Source organism: Nelusetta ayraudi, unplaced genomic scaffold (assembly GCF_046127955.1).
Source record: "Nelusetta ayraudi isolate G7.1 ecotype Tasmania unplaced genomic scaffold, CSIRO-AGI_Nayr_v1 ptg000134l, whole genome shotgun sequence".
Classification (NCBI taxonomy): Eukaryota; Metazoa; Chordata; class Actinopteri; order Tetraodontiformes; family Monacanthidae; genus Nelusetta; species Nelusetta ayraudi.
The window spans coordinates 1055045-1073077 of NW_027466184.1; the positions used below are offsets into that span (position 1 = coordinate 1055045).

The 18033-nt window shown below is 45.0% G+C and overlaps 1 protein-coding gene and 1 long non-coding RNA gene across 3 annotated transcripts in view; both read left to right on the forward strand.

The window, feature by feature from the left end:
• LOC142904880 (cytoplasmic phosphatidylinositol transfer protein 1-like) overlaps window positions 1-17870 on the forward strand; it is a 52106-nt gene extending 34236 nt beyond the window's left edge. Inside the window, exons 2-10 of one of the 2 annotated variants that reach the window (XM_076051255.1) lie at window positions 6-154; window positions 3263-3351; window positions 3803-3810; window positions 5068-5139; window positions 8387-8482; window positions 9317-9472; window positions 10247-10310; window positions 11885-12030; window positions 13153-13295. In XM_076051255.1, the coding sequence (XP_075907370.1) occupies window positions 6-154; window positions 3263-3351; window positions 3803-3810; window positions 5068-5139; window positions 8387-8482; window positions 9317-9472; window positions 10247-10310; window positions 11885-12030; window positions 13153-13158 (786 nt within the window). In that variant the 3' untranslated portion in view covers window positions 13159-13295. Of the gene's footprint in view, window positions 1-5; window positions 155-3262; window positions 3352-3802; window positions 3811-5067; window positions 5140-8386; window positions 8483-9316; window positions 9473-10246; window positions 10311-11884; window positions 12031-13152 lie in introns of both variants that reach the window. The other variant, XM_076051256.1, reaches the window with a different exon arrangement.
• Window positions 6183-7821, forward strand: LOC142904882 (uncharacterized). The gene is made up of 2 exons (XR_012929473.1): window positions 6183-6415; window positions 6448-7821. It is a non-coding gene; the product is annotated as an uncharacterized LOC142904882 (long non-coding RNA).
• Window positions 17871-18033: the final 163 nt, after the last annotated feature.

The window sequence follows — 18033 nt, forward strand, 5'->3', positions numbered from 1 at the left end:
TGCAGTATCGCATCGGCCAACTGTACATGATCAGCAAGCACAGCCACGAGCAGAGCGATCAGGGCGAGGGAGTGGAGGTGGTGCAGAACGAGCCGTACGATGACCCCGAGCACGGCCAGGGCCAGTTCACCGAGAAGAGAGTCTACCTCAACAGGTAGGAGGCGTGGCTACGCCCATCTCCTCTTGCTTGTTTGTTGTTGTTTTTTTTTTTTTGTTTTTTTTTTTAGCTTTTTTTTTCTTTCTTCTTTCCCAACTTGCAATACGAAATTTGTAAACTTGTAAAAGTTTTTTTTTTCGGCCTATCTTTTAAAGTCTATCACGTTTAAAAAGAAAAAGGAAAATTTGAAGTACATTTTTAAAAATTGAAATAAAAAAAATTAAATTTAAATTAAATTTAAATTTAATAAAAAAATTAAATTTGGAAACTGCAAATTTAATGAAATACTTCCCCTCATTAAAAAAAAAAAAGTTTGTCTTTTCGGAAAGTGAGCTAATGTGTGAAATGTCGCTAAAACTGATGGTGAGCTGCGTCAGCATTCCAATTGGTCGACCCCAGCCGACCTGCTGGAAGAATCATCACAACTCGGCCAGCTGACGGCTCTCCTCCCGACTCGTCCTCCTGCCGCCACGGAGCGACGTGATTGGACGGCTCTCCACGGCGTTGTTTGTTAGCAAGCAAATGACTTCCCAAGTCTTTTTTTTTTTAAATTTATTTCAAATTTTCAAACGTTACTTAAAATTCACCGGACATTAACGGACGTTATTTCATTTGTTTTTGTTTTTTTCCGGCTTCATCCCTGTGTGAAGAGGTTCAGTTACAAAATATCTGTGAGGAGGAGGAAGAGGAGGCGGCGAAAGGATGATTGAACAAATTTGAGCGAGGCCAGAAATCACAGCGTCAGCGCCCCGGCGTGTCGGCGTCGACTCAGCAGAACTTCGACCCTCTTAGCTTAAAGGAGTTTGTATCAATTTGTCGCCGCCCGCAATGTCTCAAGCTGAGCGCAGACGGAGAGATGAAGTTCAAGAGGGGGGAAGAGGAGGAGGAGGAAGAGGAGGAAGGGGAGGTGGAGGGAGAGGGGAGGAGGAGTTTTGTGTCCCTGCTGAGAAATTCCAACCAACATAACGCTTCTCTGCGACTCGCCAGCAGGGGGCGTCAATCTGGAGCGACACCGCTGAGTCCTCGCAATCTTCCTCACGCTGCACTCGGCCTGTTTAACACACACACACACACACACACACACACACACACACACACACACACACACACACACACACACACACGCACATATACGCACAAACTTGTCTTGGCTGTTCCTTGGATCGATCCTGCAAAACCAGAGTGCACTAACTTTCTTTTTCTAAATTATGTTTTTAGCTTTTAAAATTGGCAAGAGTGAGAGAGAGAGGGAGAGAGAGAGAGAGGGAGAGAGAGAGAGAGAGAGAGAGAGACGCAGCCCACTGGGCCTCCAGGCTTGGCATCGTTCTCCTGCTGCACCAGAAGGAAAAAAAAAAAAAGATCTTCGTTGCAAAATTAAGAGTGGGAAAAGAGAGAGAGAGAGAGTGAGAGAGAAAGATAGATTGATACAGAGATAGATAGATAGAGAGAAGAGAGAGAGAGTGGGCAGAACTCAACAGATGGGCTGTGGGAGGAGGTAGAGATGGAGCGACAACCAACAGCTCGCGTGATTGTCCCAGCCGCACTTTTTCCTCGCAGCCGTCGTCGTCTCCGTCCGTAATTTCTTTCCACGTCAATCAAACGGTGGCAGCGATAAAGCGCCCGAGCCTTCTTCTCCGACCCGTCTCACAAATGAAGCTCCTCTATTGTGTCTAGCGAAATAGACAGAGATGTCCGAGTGTCAATCAGCCGACGACGTTGCAAGCGGGACTCATCGGCACCCGGCAGGGATAGCACCGCACGCTAGCTACGCCGCTAGCTACGCAGGTATCACCGGTAGCGAGCGGGTAGCGCTGGGATGCTAACGGGATGGGGACGCCGAGTGACTTTTCAGAAGTCTTTTCTAACAAGATTCAGTCTTATGAGGAAAAATGGGCACCGCCCCCGTTCATCGGTCCGTCCATCCGTCCGTCTGTCCGTCCAGCCAAACAAGTCTCTACATCCCTGGAGAGCAAATACAATGCAAAATCAAGTTAATAGAATAGCATAGCGCTTGTAAAAACTTGCTGAATTTGTAGCAATCGTTTTTTTTCACTTTTTTCTCTTGCGTTTTTTGCGTAAGGCTAATACTGCATATGGACGCTAATTAGCCGTTAATGTGCTGCATGATGGCCGAGGCCAAACAGACCAGCAGGGGGCAATGTTTCTGGATGTTAATTCCACTGCAGTCTTTTTTTTTTTTTTTTTTTTTTTTTTTTTAGCGTTGATCAGTTTTTGTCTGCTTTGCTTTCCAAAGTCTTATTCCCCTTCTGACCAGCTAGAGCAGGGGTGTCAAACATACGGCACGTGGGCCGGAAAAAAACACTCTGCGGGCCTGATCCGGCCCGCAAGATGATTTTGCAAAATATAAAAACTGCAATTTTTCAATGAAAGAAAGTGCTGTTCTCAATGTGTCCACTTGGTGTCACAATATTGTTTCTGCTTCGCAAACAAACTCAATACTGGGGCTGAGCAAATCGGCACAAGTACAGCCAATCAAGTCTCCTATTGGCTCCCCTCATTGCCTCAGAACATCTCCTATTGGCTACCCTCATTGCCTCAGAACGTCTCCTATTGGCTACCCTCATTGCCTCAGAATGTCTCCTATTGGCTGCCCGCATTGCCTCAGAACGTCTCCTATTGGCTACCCTCATTGCCCCAGAATGTCTCTGTCGAAACAGACCAAGCCGATGCAGAGCAGTGTTGCCAACTTGGCGACTTTCCCCAACAAAAAAGTCGCTATTCTCCCCATGGCGACTTTTATTTTTTGTCAAAAGCGACTAGCGACAAATCTAGCGACTTTTCCTGGTGTTGTCACGTTGCGATCAAGTGCAAATTGTCAATCATGCAAATTAGACGTCATTTGGCGACTTCTGGCGACTTTCAGGACAGCCAATAGCGACTTTCCTTACTGAGGAGTTGGCAACACTGATGCAGACTGCAGAGTGCTCAAAGAACACGAACAAAGTAAAACAAAGAAAACAACTGGAAGTTTTGCTTGGGAATAGATTTTGCTCTGTGTGGCCCGTGAACCAAACTGAGTTTGACACCCCTGAGCCAGAGGGAACAGTTTTCCATCCCCTGACCGATTGACCGTCTCTCCTGCAGTAAACTACCAAGCTGGGCTCGAGCGGTGGTCCCCAAGATCTTCTATGTGACAGAGAAAGCCTGGAACTACTACCCCTTCACCGTGACAGGTGAGGGCAGTGAGGCCATCCAGCTGCTCATCTGATCTGATCTTTGACTGTTTGTTTGTTTGTTTGTTTCGAAATGGCTGAAACCGCTTCAGCATTGGTGAAATGAAGATTGTATATAGTCCAATGTCCATAAGATGTAAATGTCTTGTTTTTCCTTTCTTGAAAAATATTTTATTTGGGACTGAGCCCCAGCGATAAGACCAGCTCTGGAACAGAGCAGGTCTCGGATGTCATTGATGGGCGTCGACCACGTCGGGCTCAGTCCCTTGAACGCTGCTTGCAGCTTTGATTTTATTTCATTTATTTAGTTTTAATTACTTATATTCTTTGCACTATGTTTTTGCTGTATATATGCATATATTCCATTCTGTTCCATTCTAAACGGAACTGTGTTTCTCTCGTGTTCTGGTTCGACCTGGTGTTTCTGCTGAACCACAACCGCGACACACAGAATACACAGTAAGTACACTCGATGCACATGGATGCTAGTGCCCCTTGTGGCCAAATTGTGTGAGGTATCAAAACTTTTTACTGCTAAATTTTTATTTTACTCTATTTTCTTTACTTTCACTCATTAGATTGGGTGTTTTCTTACTTCATAAAAAAATAGTCATTGCTTGAGTTACTACAGCGTGAATTAGTTACTTGAGCTATCAAAGCTATCAAAGTCACTTCACAACAGCTAGCCAATTTTGATCAAACTGCTTTTTCATGTATTATTTTGATTCTAAAATTTTAACGTTGATTCAGATTTTTTTAAGATTGCAATTAAATTTGAGTTTTCTCCCTCGTACCCTTTGGCGCTGTGCAGTTACGCTAACAGTCACTATACAAGATGATTAAAATTATTCTACTCACACTCGCACTCTATTTTGATGTGGGAAAAAATAAAACATAAGAAGGAAAAACAGCAAAAAGTCAAATTGCTACACTTGAAAAAGAGCCTTAACCCTCTCTGGGCTGCCAGACAGTCAAATTCTTCCAGTACAGAGGTGTCTATCTTATCTGGATCTGTGTTTGATGTATTCATGAGCTCCGCCGCGGATAAAAAGCTGAATGTTTATACGGAAACGACGTGCGTTGCCCTGACGTTCACCTTTTACAGCCGACTGAATTATTCAGTGCGCTGCTGTCACACACACACACACACAGACACACACACACACACACACACACACAGACACACACACACACATACACACAGTACTGCTGCCTTAAGGTTTGTGACCTGTGGTTAACCTTCAGAAACGCGACAAAAAAAAGAAAAAAAAAGAAGCTTGGGTCTAATAGGCAGTGACGTTTTTCAGACACGTGCGTGCAGCTGCCTGCAGGAGGCGCCGCGGCAGGAACCCTCGTGTGTCCCACTTGTCCCACTGGTGAAGAGATTTGATTGGCCACAGTGAACGCTGTCCGTTTTCTTACCTTCCAGTTTCTTTTTTCTATGTTTTTTCTGTGTTTCCAAGAATTTAGAAGCGAGAGCATCTTCGACACAACGGTTTTAGGTTCTGCTAATCAAGAAAGGATCGGGTCTAATTTATTTATTTATTTGTTTGTTTGTTTGTTTGTTCATTTTATCTGCAAGAAATGAAAAACTAGACCAATGAAAAAGACTTGCAATGCTTGCGGAACGTTGTCACACACACATACACACACACACGCACGCGCGCACACACACACACACACAAAGCTTTTAAATCACAACTTTCCCCCCCCCAGTGCTCCTTCCTGCCCAAGTTCTCCATCCACATAGAGACCAAGTACGAGGACAACAAAGGCTCCAATGACAAAGTGAGTAGTACCTGTGAGTGCGTGTGTGCGTGTGTGTGTGTGCGTGTGTGTGTGCACGCGTGCGTGGTAAAAAACAAAACAAAAAAAACAGCTGATTTTTATCCGACAAGCCCACTTTTTATTTTCCCTCTTTCTTTATCCTGCTTCACGTCCGTGGTTTCTCTGGTGTTTGTGGTTTCTTTGTGGTTCTTTACAAGTGGGTCAGCGCAGCTGCACCTTGTCGAGCTCCACGCCTCACCCGGTGCATCTGATGTTCCTCATTTTCTCTTGTTTTCCCTCCATTGTCATCATCATCATCATCGTCATCATCATCATCATCATCATCATCATCCATATACATATAAAATATAGATAGATAGATAGATAGATATATGATAGATAGATGTAGATATATGTATATCTACATACATGTATATGCATATTTGGCTTTATGCTTTTAAACTGCTCTGGATGGTTTGGATGAAAGCGACGCGCCTCCTTTTGACTGGCGGCTGTTTTCAGGAGAAGCAGCAGTGACGGCTGCTGACGGATCGGAGGGTTTTTTTTTCTTTTCTTCCCCCAACAAAACTATTTTGGTGCATGAACGTGCATGAAAGGCCTTTTTGTGCACGTGAGGAGAGACGCAGAAACAACAGCAGCGGGGTTTTTTTTTTTTTTTTTCCTTTTTCTTTTTTTTACACTTTTACGTGCAACATCTTCAGGGGACACACACAAACAGGATGCTCTGCACAACATTCACAAACACTGTTTTGTCACTTTGTTTTCTCAGCACGCACCGGAAAACCTTTCATTCCCCCCCCCCCAGAAATTAAAAGGCGTCGTCAGTGTCGACGGTTCGAGTAGGATTCAAGGCAAGGAAAGGATTTATAAAGCAAAGAAGGATGGAAGGAAGGAAGAGGGGAAGGATGGAAGGATCAAGGGAAGGAAGGAGGGAACAGGGGAAGGAGAGAATGAAGGACGGAAGGAAGAGGGGAAGGGATGAATTAAGATAGGGAGGATTGAAGGAAGGAAGGAGGCAAGAAAGAAAGGGAGGGTGGAATGAAGGAAGGTTAGGAGGAAGGAAGGAAAAAAGGAAGGAAGGAAGGAAGAGGGGAAGGGATGAAGTAAGGTAGGGAGGATTGAAGGAAGGAAGGTTAGTAGGAAGTAAGGAAAGAAGATAGGAAGGAAAAGGGGAAGGGATGAAGTACGGTAGGGAGGATTGAAGGAAGGAAGGAGGCAAGAAAGGAAGGGAGGGTGGAATGAAGGAAGGTTAGGGGGAAGGAAGGAAGGAAGGAAGGTTAGGAGGAAGGAAGGGAGGAAAGAAGGAAGGAAGGAGGCTGCAGCAACGTTGCATTATGAGATGAGGGATCATCACGAATCACTGCAACAACTTCACACACACGCACACACACACACACGCACACACACACACTCTCTGACAGCCCCCTAGGGCTGCTGCCTCCTCGTCGTCCCTCACAATGACGGAGAAGAAAACTGTTTTAATTTGAGTGGGTTTTTCATTTTTTTGCGCCTCTTGAAGACGAGAGAGACGAGAGAGACGAGACAGACGGTTCGCCGGGTCAACGACGGCTGACGTCCAGAGTGAAGAAGTGAGGCTCCTCACGGGGAGGAGACTTCTGCAAAATAGATCTTCTCTTCCGTTTCTGAGAAAGAACAGACGTGGCACTGGGAATTAGCCCCCTTGTGATGTCACAAAATGCACTCTCCACTTGGTGGGGAGAGCACAACGGCCCCGCCCCCTGCCCCCGGCCCCCGGCCCAGCTTCGCCTTCTTTGTTTTTGTTCCCCTTTCAGCAAGTGTGAAAGGTCCAGCAGAGCAGCATTTTAGCAGGAGGCTGCAAACAGCGGGCTAAATAATAATAATAATGATAATAATAATGATAATAGATACTTTATTTATCCCAATGGGGAAATTGTTGTATCCAGCAGCTCATGTAAAACACATAGAAACAAAACATAACAACATCATCCCATAAAAATAAAGGTCTTCCAGAGATCGACTTTGTATTTTTAGATCATTTGTCGTGAGAGACACTAAATTCCTCCTCTCAGCTTCTCCTCCTCCTCCTCCTCCTCCTCCTCCTCATTATTTCCCTTCTTCACTGCTCCTCTAACCCTCCCCCCCACGCCGCCTCCCCCTCTCAGCGCGCCCCTGGCTTGGTTGCGCTCATGCGTGTTGACATGTCAACCTTTTTCCGCACACATTCAGGCAACACTGCGACGGCGTGAGACACAAAGAGAGCAAAATGGCAAAAGACCTCATTCATTCATTCATTCATTCATTCATTCACTCATTCACTCATTCACTCATTCAGTGATGAACAGGAAGCAAACAGGCATTCCACAGTGTAAGGGACTGCATTATGAATTCAGCTGCAAATAAAAAAATAAAAAAAAATCTATGTATATTACAAAATATATTCGGCTGCTGGGTGACAACGCAGCAAAATAAATAAATAAATGAATAAATGAAAAATTCCATAAAATTATACATCACAAATTATGTGTTTTTTAATAATAAAACCAGGCTGCAGAAAAATTCCACAAAAATCGCATCAGCACAAAATTGCTGCTTTTCTTTGTTGCTGAAAGACGAAAAATGAAATGAAATTAAACCTGTGGCCTGTTGAAAGCCACCCATCTACACCCACACACACACACACACACACACACACACACACACGCACACACGCACGCACGCACACACATTAATAAAATAAAGAACAATAACTATACAGCGCTGATCCATCATAGCGGAAGGATGTAAATTGAACGGTGATTAATTGTCGGGGGAGGGGGGCAGGGAGTGCAGGAGGGGAAGAAGGGGGGTGGGAGGGGTGAGGACTCATCAAATTAAAAGCATTAAAACTAATGGAGTGAATGGTAAGGACGCCAAAATGGTTCACACACACACACACACACACACACACACACACACACACACACACACACACACACACACACACACACAAACACGCACGCACACACACAGAGTGATTCAGTGATTCAGTTCATTAACGCAGCTTGATGTGAGCGTAGACCCCCACCTGGTGGCCACTGGAGGAAATACACTCAGAGGTTCACATTCGCGCGACCCTGCTGTTGGAGTTTTAAGGGGGGATCAGTAAGATGAAGCTCTGAGGAGGAGCTGCTGTGTCTCCGCTCGCAGGCAGGGTTATTTCCCCCCTCGGTTGCTTCGGGGTGAAAATTAATTTGGTTTGTGTTTTTTTTTCCCCTGTCGTCTGCAGATCTTTGACAGCGAGCTGAAGGAGCAGGAGAGGGAGGTGTGCTTCGTCGACATCGCCTACGACGAGATTCCCGATCGCTACTACAAAGAGTCTGAGGTGTGTGTGTGTGTGTGTGTGCGTATGTGTGAAGTTGTTGCAGCGATTCGTGATGATCCCTCATCTCTTGTTGCTGCAGCCTCCCTCCTTCACTTCTGAGCCTTTGTTTTTTCTTCCTTCCTTCCTTCAGTCATCCTTTCCTTCAGTCATCCTTTCCTTCATTCCTTCTTTCCTTCACTCATCCCTTCTTTCCTTCCTTCCTTCCTTCCCTCCCTCCTTCCCTCTCTCCCTCCTTCCTTCCTTCACTCCTTTTTTCTTCTTTCCTTTACTCATTCCTTCCTTCCTTCTTTCCTTCCTCCCTCCTTCATTTCTGAGCCTCCCTGTCTTCACTCCTTTTTTCTTCCTTCCTTAACTCATCCCTTCCTTCCTTCACTCCCTCCTTCCTTCACTCTTTTTTCTTCCTTCCTTCCTTCACTCATCCCTTCCTTCCTTCCTTCCCTCCCTCCCTCCCTCCCTCCTTCCTTCCTCCTTCAGTTCTGAGCCTTCCTTTCTTCACTCCTTTTTTCTTCCTTCCTTTCCTCATCCCTTCCCTTATTTCTTACTTCCTTCTTCATTCCTTCCTGGTGAATATCAGCAGGGCATCTCATCCTCTCTTTGTGTGTGTGTGTGTGTGTGTGTGTGTGTGTGTGTGTGTGTGTGTGTGTGTGAGAGCGAGAGGAAGAATCTAGAGGTTAATGTAAACGGTCACAAGTCTAATTTTAGCTTGTCGCCCACGTCAGTACAGGAACAGTTCTGCCTTCAGGTCAGCGGGGGGGATTTTTGTAATGCGTGTGCCTGTGTGTGTGCCTGCGTGTGCGTGTGTGTGCGTGTGTGTGTGTGTGTGTGCGCGTGCAGGACTTGCGGTACTTCAAGTCGGAGAAGACGTCCCGCGGGATGCTGCAGGAGGGCTGGCGGGACTCCCAGAACCCCATCATGTGCTCCTACAAGCTGGTCACCGTCAAGTTCGAGGTCTGGGGTCTGCAGACGCGGGTGGAGCAGTTCATACACAAGGTGCACGCAGCCTCCCGAGTGGCCCACCGGACCGGACGGTGTGGAAATGTCACCCAGAGTGCTTTTTTTTGAGGCGCCTTCTCTTGGGAAAAAGAAATGAAACTTTTAAGGTCCCGTACGCAGAAAAATCCAATTTGTTTTTTTTTTCGTTTTGTCCCGTATCGTTTGTCCCGTTGTAGAAATCGGCATTTTGTGATGTCACGAAAGGCACCGATCGGTTCAGTGACCACACCCCCAACCAGGTGTTGGCTCCGCCCCTGAGAGGCCACTTTGTTTTTGTCCTCATCCAAGCGTGCGGAAGGAACAACGAAGCTTCAGTTTCAGCAGGAGGCTGTAAACAAAGGGCTAATTTTGCCTGTCTATGTAACTCGGCATGCAAAACTTTTAAAAATGAAGATCTAAACCGTTTCATGCACACTGGAAGGAGAAACGGCTTTTCTCCGCTCTGATTGGTGGAGAATCGGATCGGCTGACCTGCTTCCTGTTGGTCTTTTTCTGCTTGTAATGAAGCAGCAACACCACCAGGAAGAAGAAGAAGAAGAAGAAGAAGAAGAAGAAGAAGAAGAAGAAGAAGAAGAAGAAGAAAAGAAAAAGCATCTCGCTATAAAATTTGCTCGCCAAAACCTTTTTTTGCGCTAGAGTTCCTTCTGGCAGCCGCAGCCTCCCGAGAGCGAAAGCCGTCAGCGTTTTGAAAGAAATTTTGAAGGTTTGCATTAGCAATGAGTTTTTTGTTTTCTGCCGCCATCACATGAACGCTTTCTGCCGCTGTTGCAGGTGATCCGTGACGTGCTGCTGCTGGGTCACCGACAGGCCTTCGCCTGGGTGGACGAGTGGATCGGTGAGTTCCTGCAGAGGAGCAGACAGAAAAATGTTTAATTCCCCCGACTTTTTAAAAATGGGGCAATATGTGATTTTTCTTCTTTTTTTTTTTTTTTATCAGCGTTGGACGTGAGGTCATAAAAAAAAAGTAAATAAGGTCAGGTGAATGCTAACCTTAGCTAGCAAGTCCGAAAAAGAATTCTGCTAAAACATAAAAGTGGTTTTGTTTAACGTTAGCTGGCTTTTAGATCAGGGCTGTCGCAGTCAAACACACAGTGGGGCCAAAATATATAACTTGGACAAAGTCCCTGGGCCAACGTTGATATTTACTGAAGAAATCTTCCTCCAGATGGAACAGTGAACCTTTTCATATATATGGTCCCAAACAAGTTTTTTCTTCAACCCCAATATGGAACAAGCTAAGCTTAATACTATACATGAAATAACTTAATATTGCACACATGCAAAATTGAGTTTCAAATTTCAATAAACTAATCAAGATGCATAAAATGTGAATAAAAATTGTACGGTTCATTTTTATTTACATTAGGGGTATAAAAAGGGTTGAAAATAGGATTATCCAGAATAATTTCAGCTGTGAAAAAAAAAAAAAAAGAAATGCGTATTGTCCCTTTAAGGTAAAGCTCTCTTGAACGATGCCAGTTTTGTCCAGTTTGCGATTGTGCTTTCACCGATGCTCACTTGTCGTCCTGCCCGTACGTTTAATACGTCTGCCACGTGTCATGAAACTCTTCCAGCATTTTAAAGCGAATCTGGAAAAGTTCGGCCTGAAGCTCCGCCTCTGTTTTCTGACAACGCTCTTGACTGCGGTGAATGTGCATGACCGAACCGCCTGCATCTAACCCCGCCCCCTTCTCTCACCTTCAAACCCTTTTAACACGACTTCTCCGGATCCTTCACCGCAAACGCACACGAGTGAAGTGACACCTCCTCACATGTTCCTGTTTCACGTCGAGGGAGTTGGTTTTTTTTTTTTCTTTCCCATGAGCGTCAAGCTCAGAAAATATTTCTTTTTTTTAAGTTGCTGTGACTGAAACATGAAAGCTTTTCCTGTTTTTTTTTTTTTTTTTGGCTGCACGGCATGCTGGAGCATCGACAGCTTCAGAGGACGGAGATGAAGAGGAAAAAAAAAATTCTCCTCTTCCCTTTGTCTTTATTGAACGGCTGCCCTGTCCGACTACCTGGACAGCCAGTAATCAAACCTCTCTTCCTCCTCCTCCTCCTCCTCCTTCCTCCTTCTTCTTCTTCTTCTTCTCTGGTGTGGATCCTTCATGCTTGATTACATCCTCCACTCTTTTGCTTCTCTTCATCCCCATGCCCCTCCTTCCTTCTCTTTGATGGCGGTGGCTTGGATTGGAACGGCTCCCTGGTTCAAGCTAACGTCACGCTCTCGCTCTCCGCTCACTCACGCCTCCCGCCTAACACCCCCCCACACCCCGCCCCCCCCAATCTGTCCATCTGACTGGAGAGTCAGTCTGAAGCTGAATCACCGACATCTCATCCCTGGTACCCCCCCCCCCCCCCCCCGCCCCCTGTTTCTCCCCTGTCCCCTCCCCCCACCCCTTCTTCCAGATATGACTTTGGATGACGTGCGGGATTTCGAGAGACAAATGCATGAGAAAACCAACATTAAGGTTGTAAACTGCCACGAGCAACCCGAGCATTCCACCACCACAACATCTTCACTGGATGACATAGAGATCCATGAGCCAGCAAGTGTATGTGCCCTTCTTTCATTCTTCCCCCACGCCATTGCCTCTTTCTTTACCTCATGATCTGTCGTCGCGAAACAAAACAGCAACCTTTGCAGAAAAACCAGCGATGCAGACCAACCTTCTTTCCAACAGGTTCAGGTTTTTAACATTGCAGACAGCTGGGGCTAGTCATCATTTTTGGAAGGAGGCTGTCGAGTCTGGAGCTAATGAAACTGACTTGGATGACTTTGACCGGAAGACCAGAGACGGCACTTGCTCTGATTCTGAAGTCAGAGGCCAAACACCAGACGTAGCAGCAGATGAAAACTATTTTGGATGTAAAAATTCTACCAGCGCTCGACAGCGTTTTAAGCGTCAATCCTTCTTCCAGCGGGACACGGGACTTGATGGGAATTACGACATTTGCGCCTAAAACGCCCTCCAATGGAAACACGTACAAAGCACAATTGTACCCTCAGAAATCCTACTTTTATTTTGTGAAAGGACTGAATTGTAAAACCAGCGAGTGATGAGTTTGAAAGGAGTGGGTCAGATTATTTAAAGGTCCGGTGTGTAATATTTGGCCCGATTTAAGATTTTTATTTTGGTAAGAGCTTAATATAAGTACATGAATGAAAGTGTATACTGGCAGTATAGTAAAAGTAATTTGTTTATCCTACCCTTAGAATGGTTCTCACATATATATATATATAAGACTATACATAGATCAAAGGTCTTGCTTACAGTTAGCTGCCATCTTGCACTGCCATATTTCTTAGGAAAACCTGGTGTGGACAATCCAGCTGACTGACAGCGTGTTTAGTATTTAGGGTAACTGCTCATGAAGAAGAATGTGGACGAGGTATCCAGTTTGTTGCTTGCAGACCACCGTAGTTCACTGGCAAACTTGGGAGAGGGAGTGTGAGCGAAAGAGCGCTGCAATCTAAAATGTGACCACTTGATGTCGCTGTTTCTTCTCAAATTGCACACTTAACCTTTGAAAATATTGTTTTGTGAGTCAGCCAGTTTGTTCAGAAATACCTGTTTCAGTTTTGCTGTAATTCCGGGGTTGGTTGTCAGGAAGCTGCTAGTTCAATTCAGCCTCAGGTTCTGACGCTGCTCCCGTTTTCTCCTTGCCAAATCCAGACATGACGATGGATGAGGTGAGGGAGTTTGAGCGCACCATCCAGGAGGCCACCAACCAGAAGATCGGCATGTTCCCCCCGTCCATCTCCATCAGCGAGACCGCCCGGTCCACCTGCGCGCTTACTGGCCCTGCCAGTGCCCCCTCCACGCCCATGTGCACCGACGCTCCTGAGTCCCTCTTGGTTCCCAAGGACCGACCCCGCAAGAAGTCCGCCCCCGAGACGCTCACCCTGCCCGACCCCACCCAGAGCGGCGTCCCGCAGGGCAGTGATCCGAGCCTGGAGCCGGTTCCCAACCACCTTCGGTCTGCCACACCACTGTCCTCCAGCTCCGACCCCGCAGAGGAGGACGAGCAGTAGAGGGTCCTCAGGGACATCGTCCCTGCCCCTCCCTTCTTACTTCCACTAACCCCCACCCCCCCCTCCACTTCCCACCCCCCTACTGCCCCAATTGCCATATTTTGCAGAAATACTGGACACACAGCAATCCGATTTAGTGTTACTGTCAGCGTCACAAACAAGCGGACAGGCAGTTTTTCTTCCACAGGTTAGGGTAGCTCTCTCCTCTGTTAACCAAACGGTAGGTTGTATTTCTTCAGCATAACAGACAGAAACATGCTGTTGTTCAGAGCCCCATTCTTTTTACTTTTAGCGTCACCCTTGTTGTTTTTTTCTTTTTCCGTCCACGGGTATCAATTGCTTTCGAGAAATCAAATTATAATGCTGTTGCCTTAACACCACAGAGCCACTTGATGTTGTTTCGTATTTTGAGATAGTTTCAATAATTGAATGAGAAAGAATTTTCGTTCATTAGAGCATTTAAAAAAAAAAAAAAAAAAATCATAAAAACTAATGGCCCCCATTAGATTAGATAGATTAGATTAGATGTGACTCCCCATGAACAACAGCCAATAGACTTTCAGTAGTAATGAACTGCTCGTTCATTTGTCCTGGCCAGATTCCCTCCATTCCGACCATTTGAAGTCGACAACACGACAACACAACCGATGCAAAGAGCAGTACAATCGTTGACACTTGCGCCTCAGGGTTGTCCTGACTATCCAGGCTCCTGCTCCAGGGATTTTTGCAAACCTTCCCATTTTCCCGCTGATTGGCCAAGCGGCCATATTTTCACCATATTTTCACCTCGACACTCGTAATACACCGGTCAGCTCTGTCTTTGGAGCGTTTACACTCCCCAAACCTCCAAAGATTTGTGTATGTTGCTGCCACTCGAACTGTGGTTTATCGTATTCCATGGCATTAGCATGGTGGCTAAACGCGCTTGACGTTGAAAATTACGACTAAGACGCACTTGTTTGTCCCCAAATTCAACCGTTGCAGCGGCGTCACATTTTCAGAGCACAATGTTGCAGTTGGTCTGAAATGCAACATGATGGCCTTGTATTGTTTTTGTTGGCGTTGTTGACGATGCCGGCCGGTATATCGATATGTTGCGGGTTGGTTTAAGTGTGAAAACATGCTAACCTTGTCTGTGCTAGTAGAGGTTACGCGAGATGGTTGGAGTGGCTAATTTACACAAAAGTAGTTCAAAACAACAGAACAGCAGACTGTCCGTTTCTTTTTTAATTGTTAGTATGCAAGGCAGCCGTGTTAGATTGTTCTCCCAGGTTTTCAGTTTAAAGTTTTACATTTGAGGCGGGTAGCCTGCGCAGAACTTGAGTTTAAAGGAACGTGTCTTAAAAACAAACAAACAAACAAAAAAAAACATCACATTGTCTGTGTAGTTAAAACCGATCAACAACAAAGCCTGAAACTAATGCTGGACATATCATGTGACTTAAATGCCATTCAATTTTTATCAAATCACCTAAACATCATGTAGGAACAAAGGCCATTTCAAAGGCGTTCTGGCTATTTTCCCGTGCTCGGTGGAGGTATTAAGCACTCGAGGCTCTGCTTCGAGGAGACGGGCACCAAACTGAATTGTAAGCTGTAGTTTCTTTGCTAGTTGCCTAACTTTAAATAAAAAGTGCTAACTCTGTTAACTTTGCCCGGACTGCTTGGTTAACCTCAAACCAGTACCTTAGCTGGTGAGTAAAAATATTCAGAAATGGGTGACCACCGAGTTATTATGCAACCCTCTATATCTATAGAACGTCTCTGGCCCGTGTGGCTTTTATACACTGCATGGAATGCTCTCAACATATACAAATTGGAACAAATTATAAATGTATATCCTGTAGATTTAGCAAAATTGGTGATGTTTTTTTTTTTTTTTTTCATAGAATGCAACTACGTGCAGAACGCTGAATGTTGAATGAACTTGATAACCTCTCTAACTATTAACTTCCTGCTGCAGAAAAAAAAAGCAGATTTTTGGAGCCACATGTTCAGCATGTCCCGACACTTTGTGGGCCAACTTTTCAACCAGGTGCCTCTGCATGCAAACATCTTTTCATCTGTAACGCCACTGTAACCAAATTTCAGTCCATTAACTAGCGCTCAAAAGAAATGTCTTGTTTGGTTTCGTATCCCTTATAGTGGCGCAAAGTGTTGCACGTTGTTTCAACCTTTCTTAGCCCTTGGCTAGGATTTGACCCAACCTCTTCGCAATCACATTGAATTGGACCAATCACATTCGTCACGTTCGGTGTGGTAGGCTAGCACTGGTTGCAAGCTGCGAAGTTTGCTCCACATCGCCTCCCTGTTGGTAGCCAGAGGAGAAAACCTTCAGCGCTCTGTTTAAGTTCTTCTTTTTGAACATCCAACCCGATAAAGCTGCTGTGCCTGCTATGCCAGCGTCCGCTCCGATCCCTTTAGCGGCGGCCATTTTTGTAGTTTTCTCCTCCTGATCTTCTTTGGTGGTGTTTCGCAGAGCAGATCCATGCTCTTGTACCTCCCACCTCTTTGTCTTGCTTTTTTTTTGGGATTTTCTGAAGCTCTGACGGTGATTAAAAAAAGCACTGTCAACTGGAATTTGGCATGACAGGTGAGATCGATGTCGAAATGTAAAATGCGAATGCGAGTGTTGTTTGCAAACAAATTCAGTTTTGAAAAAAAGGTCCGTAGTTGCGTGAATGCTGTTGATGAAGTGCAACAATATCAAACACCAGTTGTATCCAACAGCAACAGGGCTAAATAACTTGTTATGTTCACATTGAAAAGTAGATTTTTAGATTCCTCTCCCCGTTAAACTCAACGCCGCTAAAACGCAGTTTGCACTTTCTGTTCGCCGACTCCTTCGGCGTGAAGAACAGACACATTCTGCAGTTTTTCTTTTTCTTCTTTTGTTTGTAAAAGTCCTCCGTGGTCTCGCCATATCTTAATTGTTAATATCGTGTACAGTTTCTCACAAGGTTTTTGTTAAAAAATAAAAAGTTGAAACAAAAATCCCAAACAAAAAAAAAAAAAACTCAAACAAAAAACGACGTAGCTATTCTTCCGTCAGACTGTAGCGTTTTTGTCCCTCGCCTTTTTTTCAGAGGAAAAAAAAGAGACCTTCCTACAGACCAGTTGTTGCGTCGGTTTATGTCGTACAGGTGACGCACACTCACAATACTCAACCAACTTCTCACGTCAGGAACACTGAGATCCAGGGATTCACAACTAATCCACCACGGGCCATTAAAAAAAAAAGAAGTAAAAGTAAAAATACTTAGAATAAATAAATAAACGATGCAAGATAACCTAGTGTGAACTATTAAGCTCTGCTCTGTTTAAAAGAGTGGCATGGTAGGTATTGTACATATTGTCATTAATGATATCGTAGTTTAATTTAGTTTTTTTTTTGGTTTTCTTCTTCTATGGAATCTGTTCTAAGTTGCAATTCCAAACGTGACATGAATGTGCGCAAAGGTTCCGACACGGACGGCGAGTGAGAGGTCACAGGTTAGTTTTTTGTTGGCTGGACCTGAAAAAAAAACTCCAGAGAAGAGACGAATGTCTGTGTCTCATGAAGCCACCTGTAACGAGCGCCGATAAACTTGTTTCCGCACTTTTGACTCTGCAGTCGCTTCCGGTGACTGCCGGGCTAAAACTAGATTTGTCCAAGATCTCAAGTGAAAATGAAGTTTCTTCCGTTTCTTTTTTGTTGTAGTTTGTTTCTAACCCTCCCAGTAGGGTGGCTGCTTTCGATGTTGAATTGCTAGATTTACATCATCTGTTCTCTTATTTTTGTTAGTGAACCTGCTGTACCTTTTGAATATTTGTGATTGCTGTATCGTTTGAAGGAAATGCTGAATCACTTTTTGCTCTTTTCCTTGATTTTGTTCTTTTTTTTTTTTCTTTTTTTTTGCCGATAAATGGACCAAGCTTTTCACTTTGACTCGTCACTCCGGCTCTTCAGTATTCATTCCTTTCATGATGATGATGATGATGATGATGATGATGATGACGATGATGTAGTTTCCTCTCGGCCGTGCGCTTTGTGCTGTCTTCTGATATTCGGGACCGGTTTTGAACAACAGGCAGCATTGACGAGCTGCAGTTGCTGCTCTGTGAGACGCCGGAAGGGGCGGAGCTCTGCTGGTCTCCGCCCACCAGCCGCTGAACACATTGACGCTGCTGCTGCGGCCTCAAGCCGGCCCGCTGTAAGTGCCATTTGGTGTACGGCTGCTGGAAAATAGCTGTTTTTTCCATCTTTATCTATTGTGTTTTGCTGCGTTTTGACTCTAGCTTGAGGTTCAGTTGGTTCTCTGTTGTTAGCGTTTGATTTTCTTTCCCTGAAATAAAAAACCAAACCTCTTTACTAGTTATTGCATGAGTGTTTTTTTCTCATTGAGTCAAACGTGTGTATATGTCCCAGAGTTTTTGTTCATCGAAAGACATTTCAAAAACAAGATTTCTCAACGGTCGCTGATCAGTCTGCAGTTGCTATTAAGGTGATGGTATCAAAGCCAGTCGTCTCGTGACAACTTGC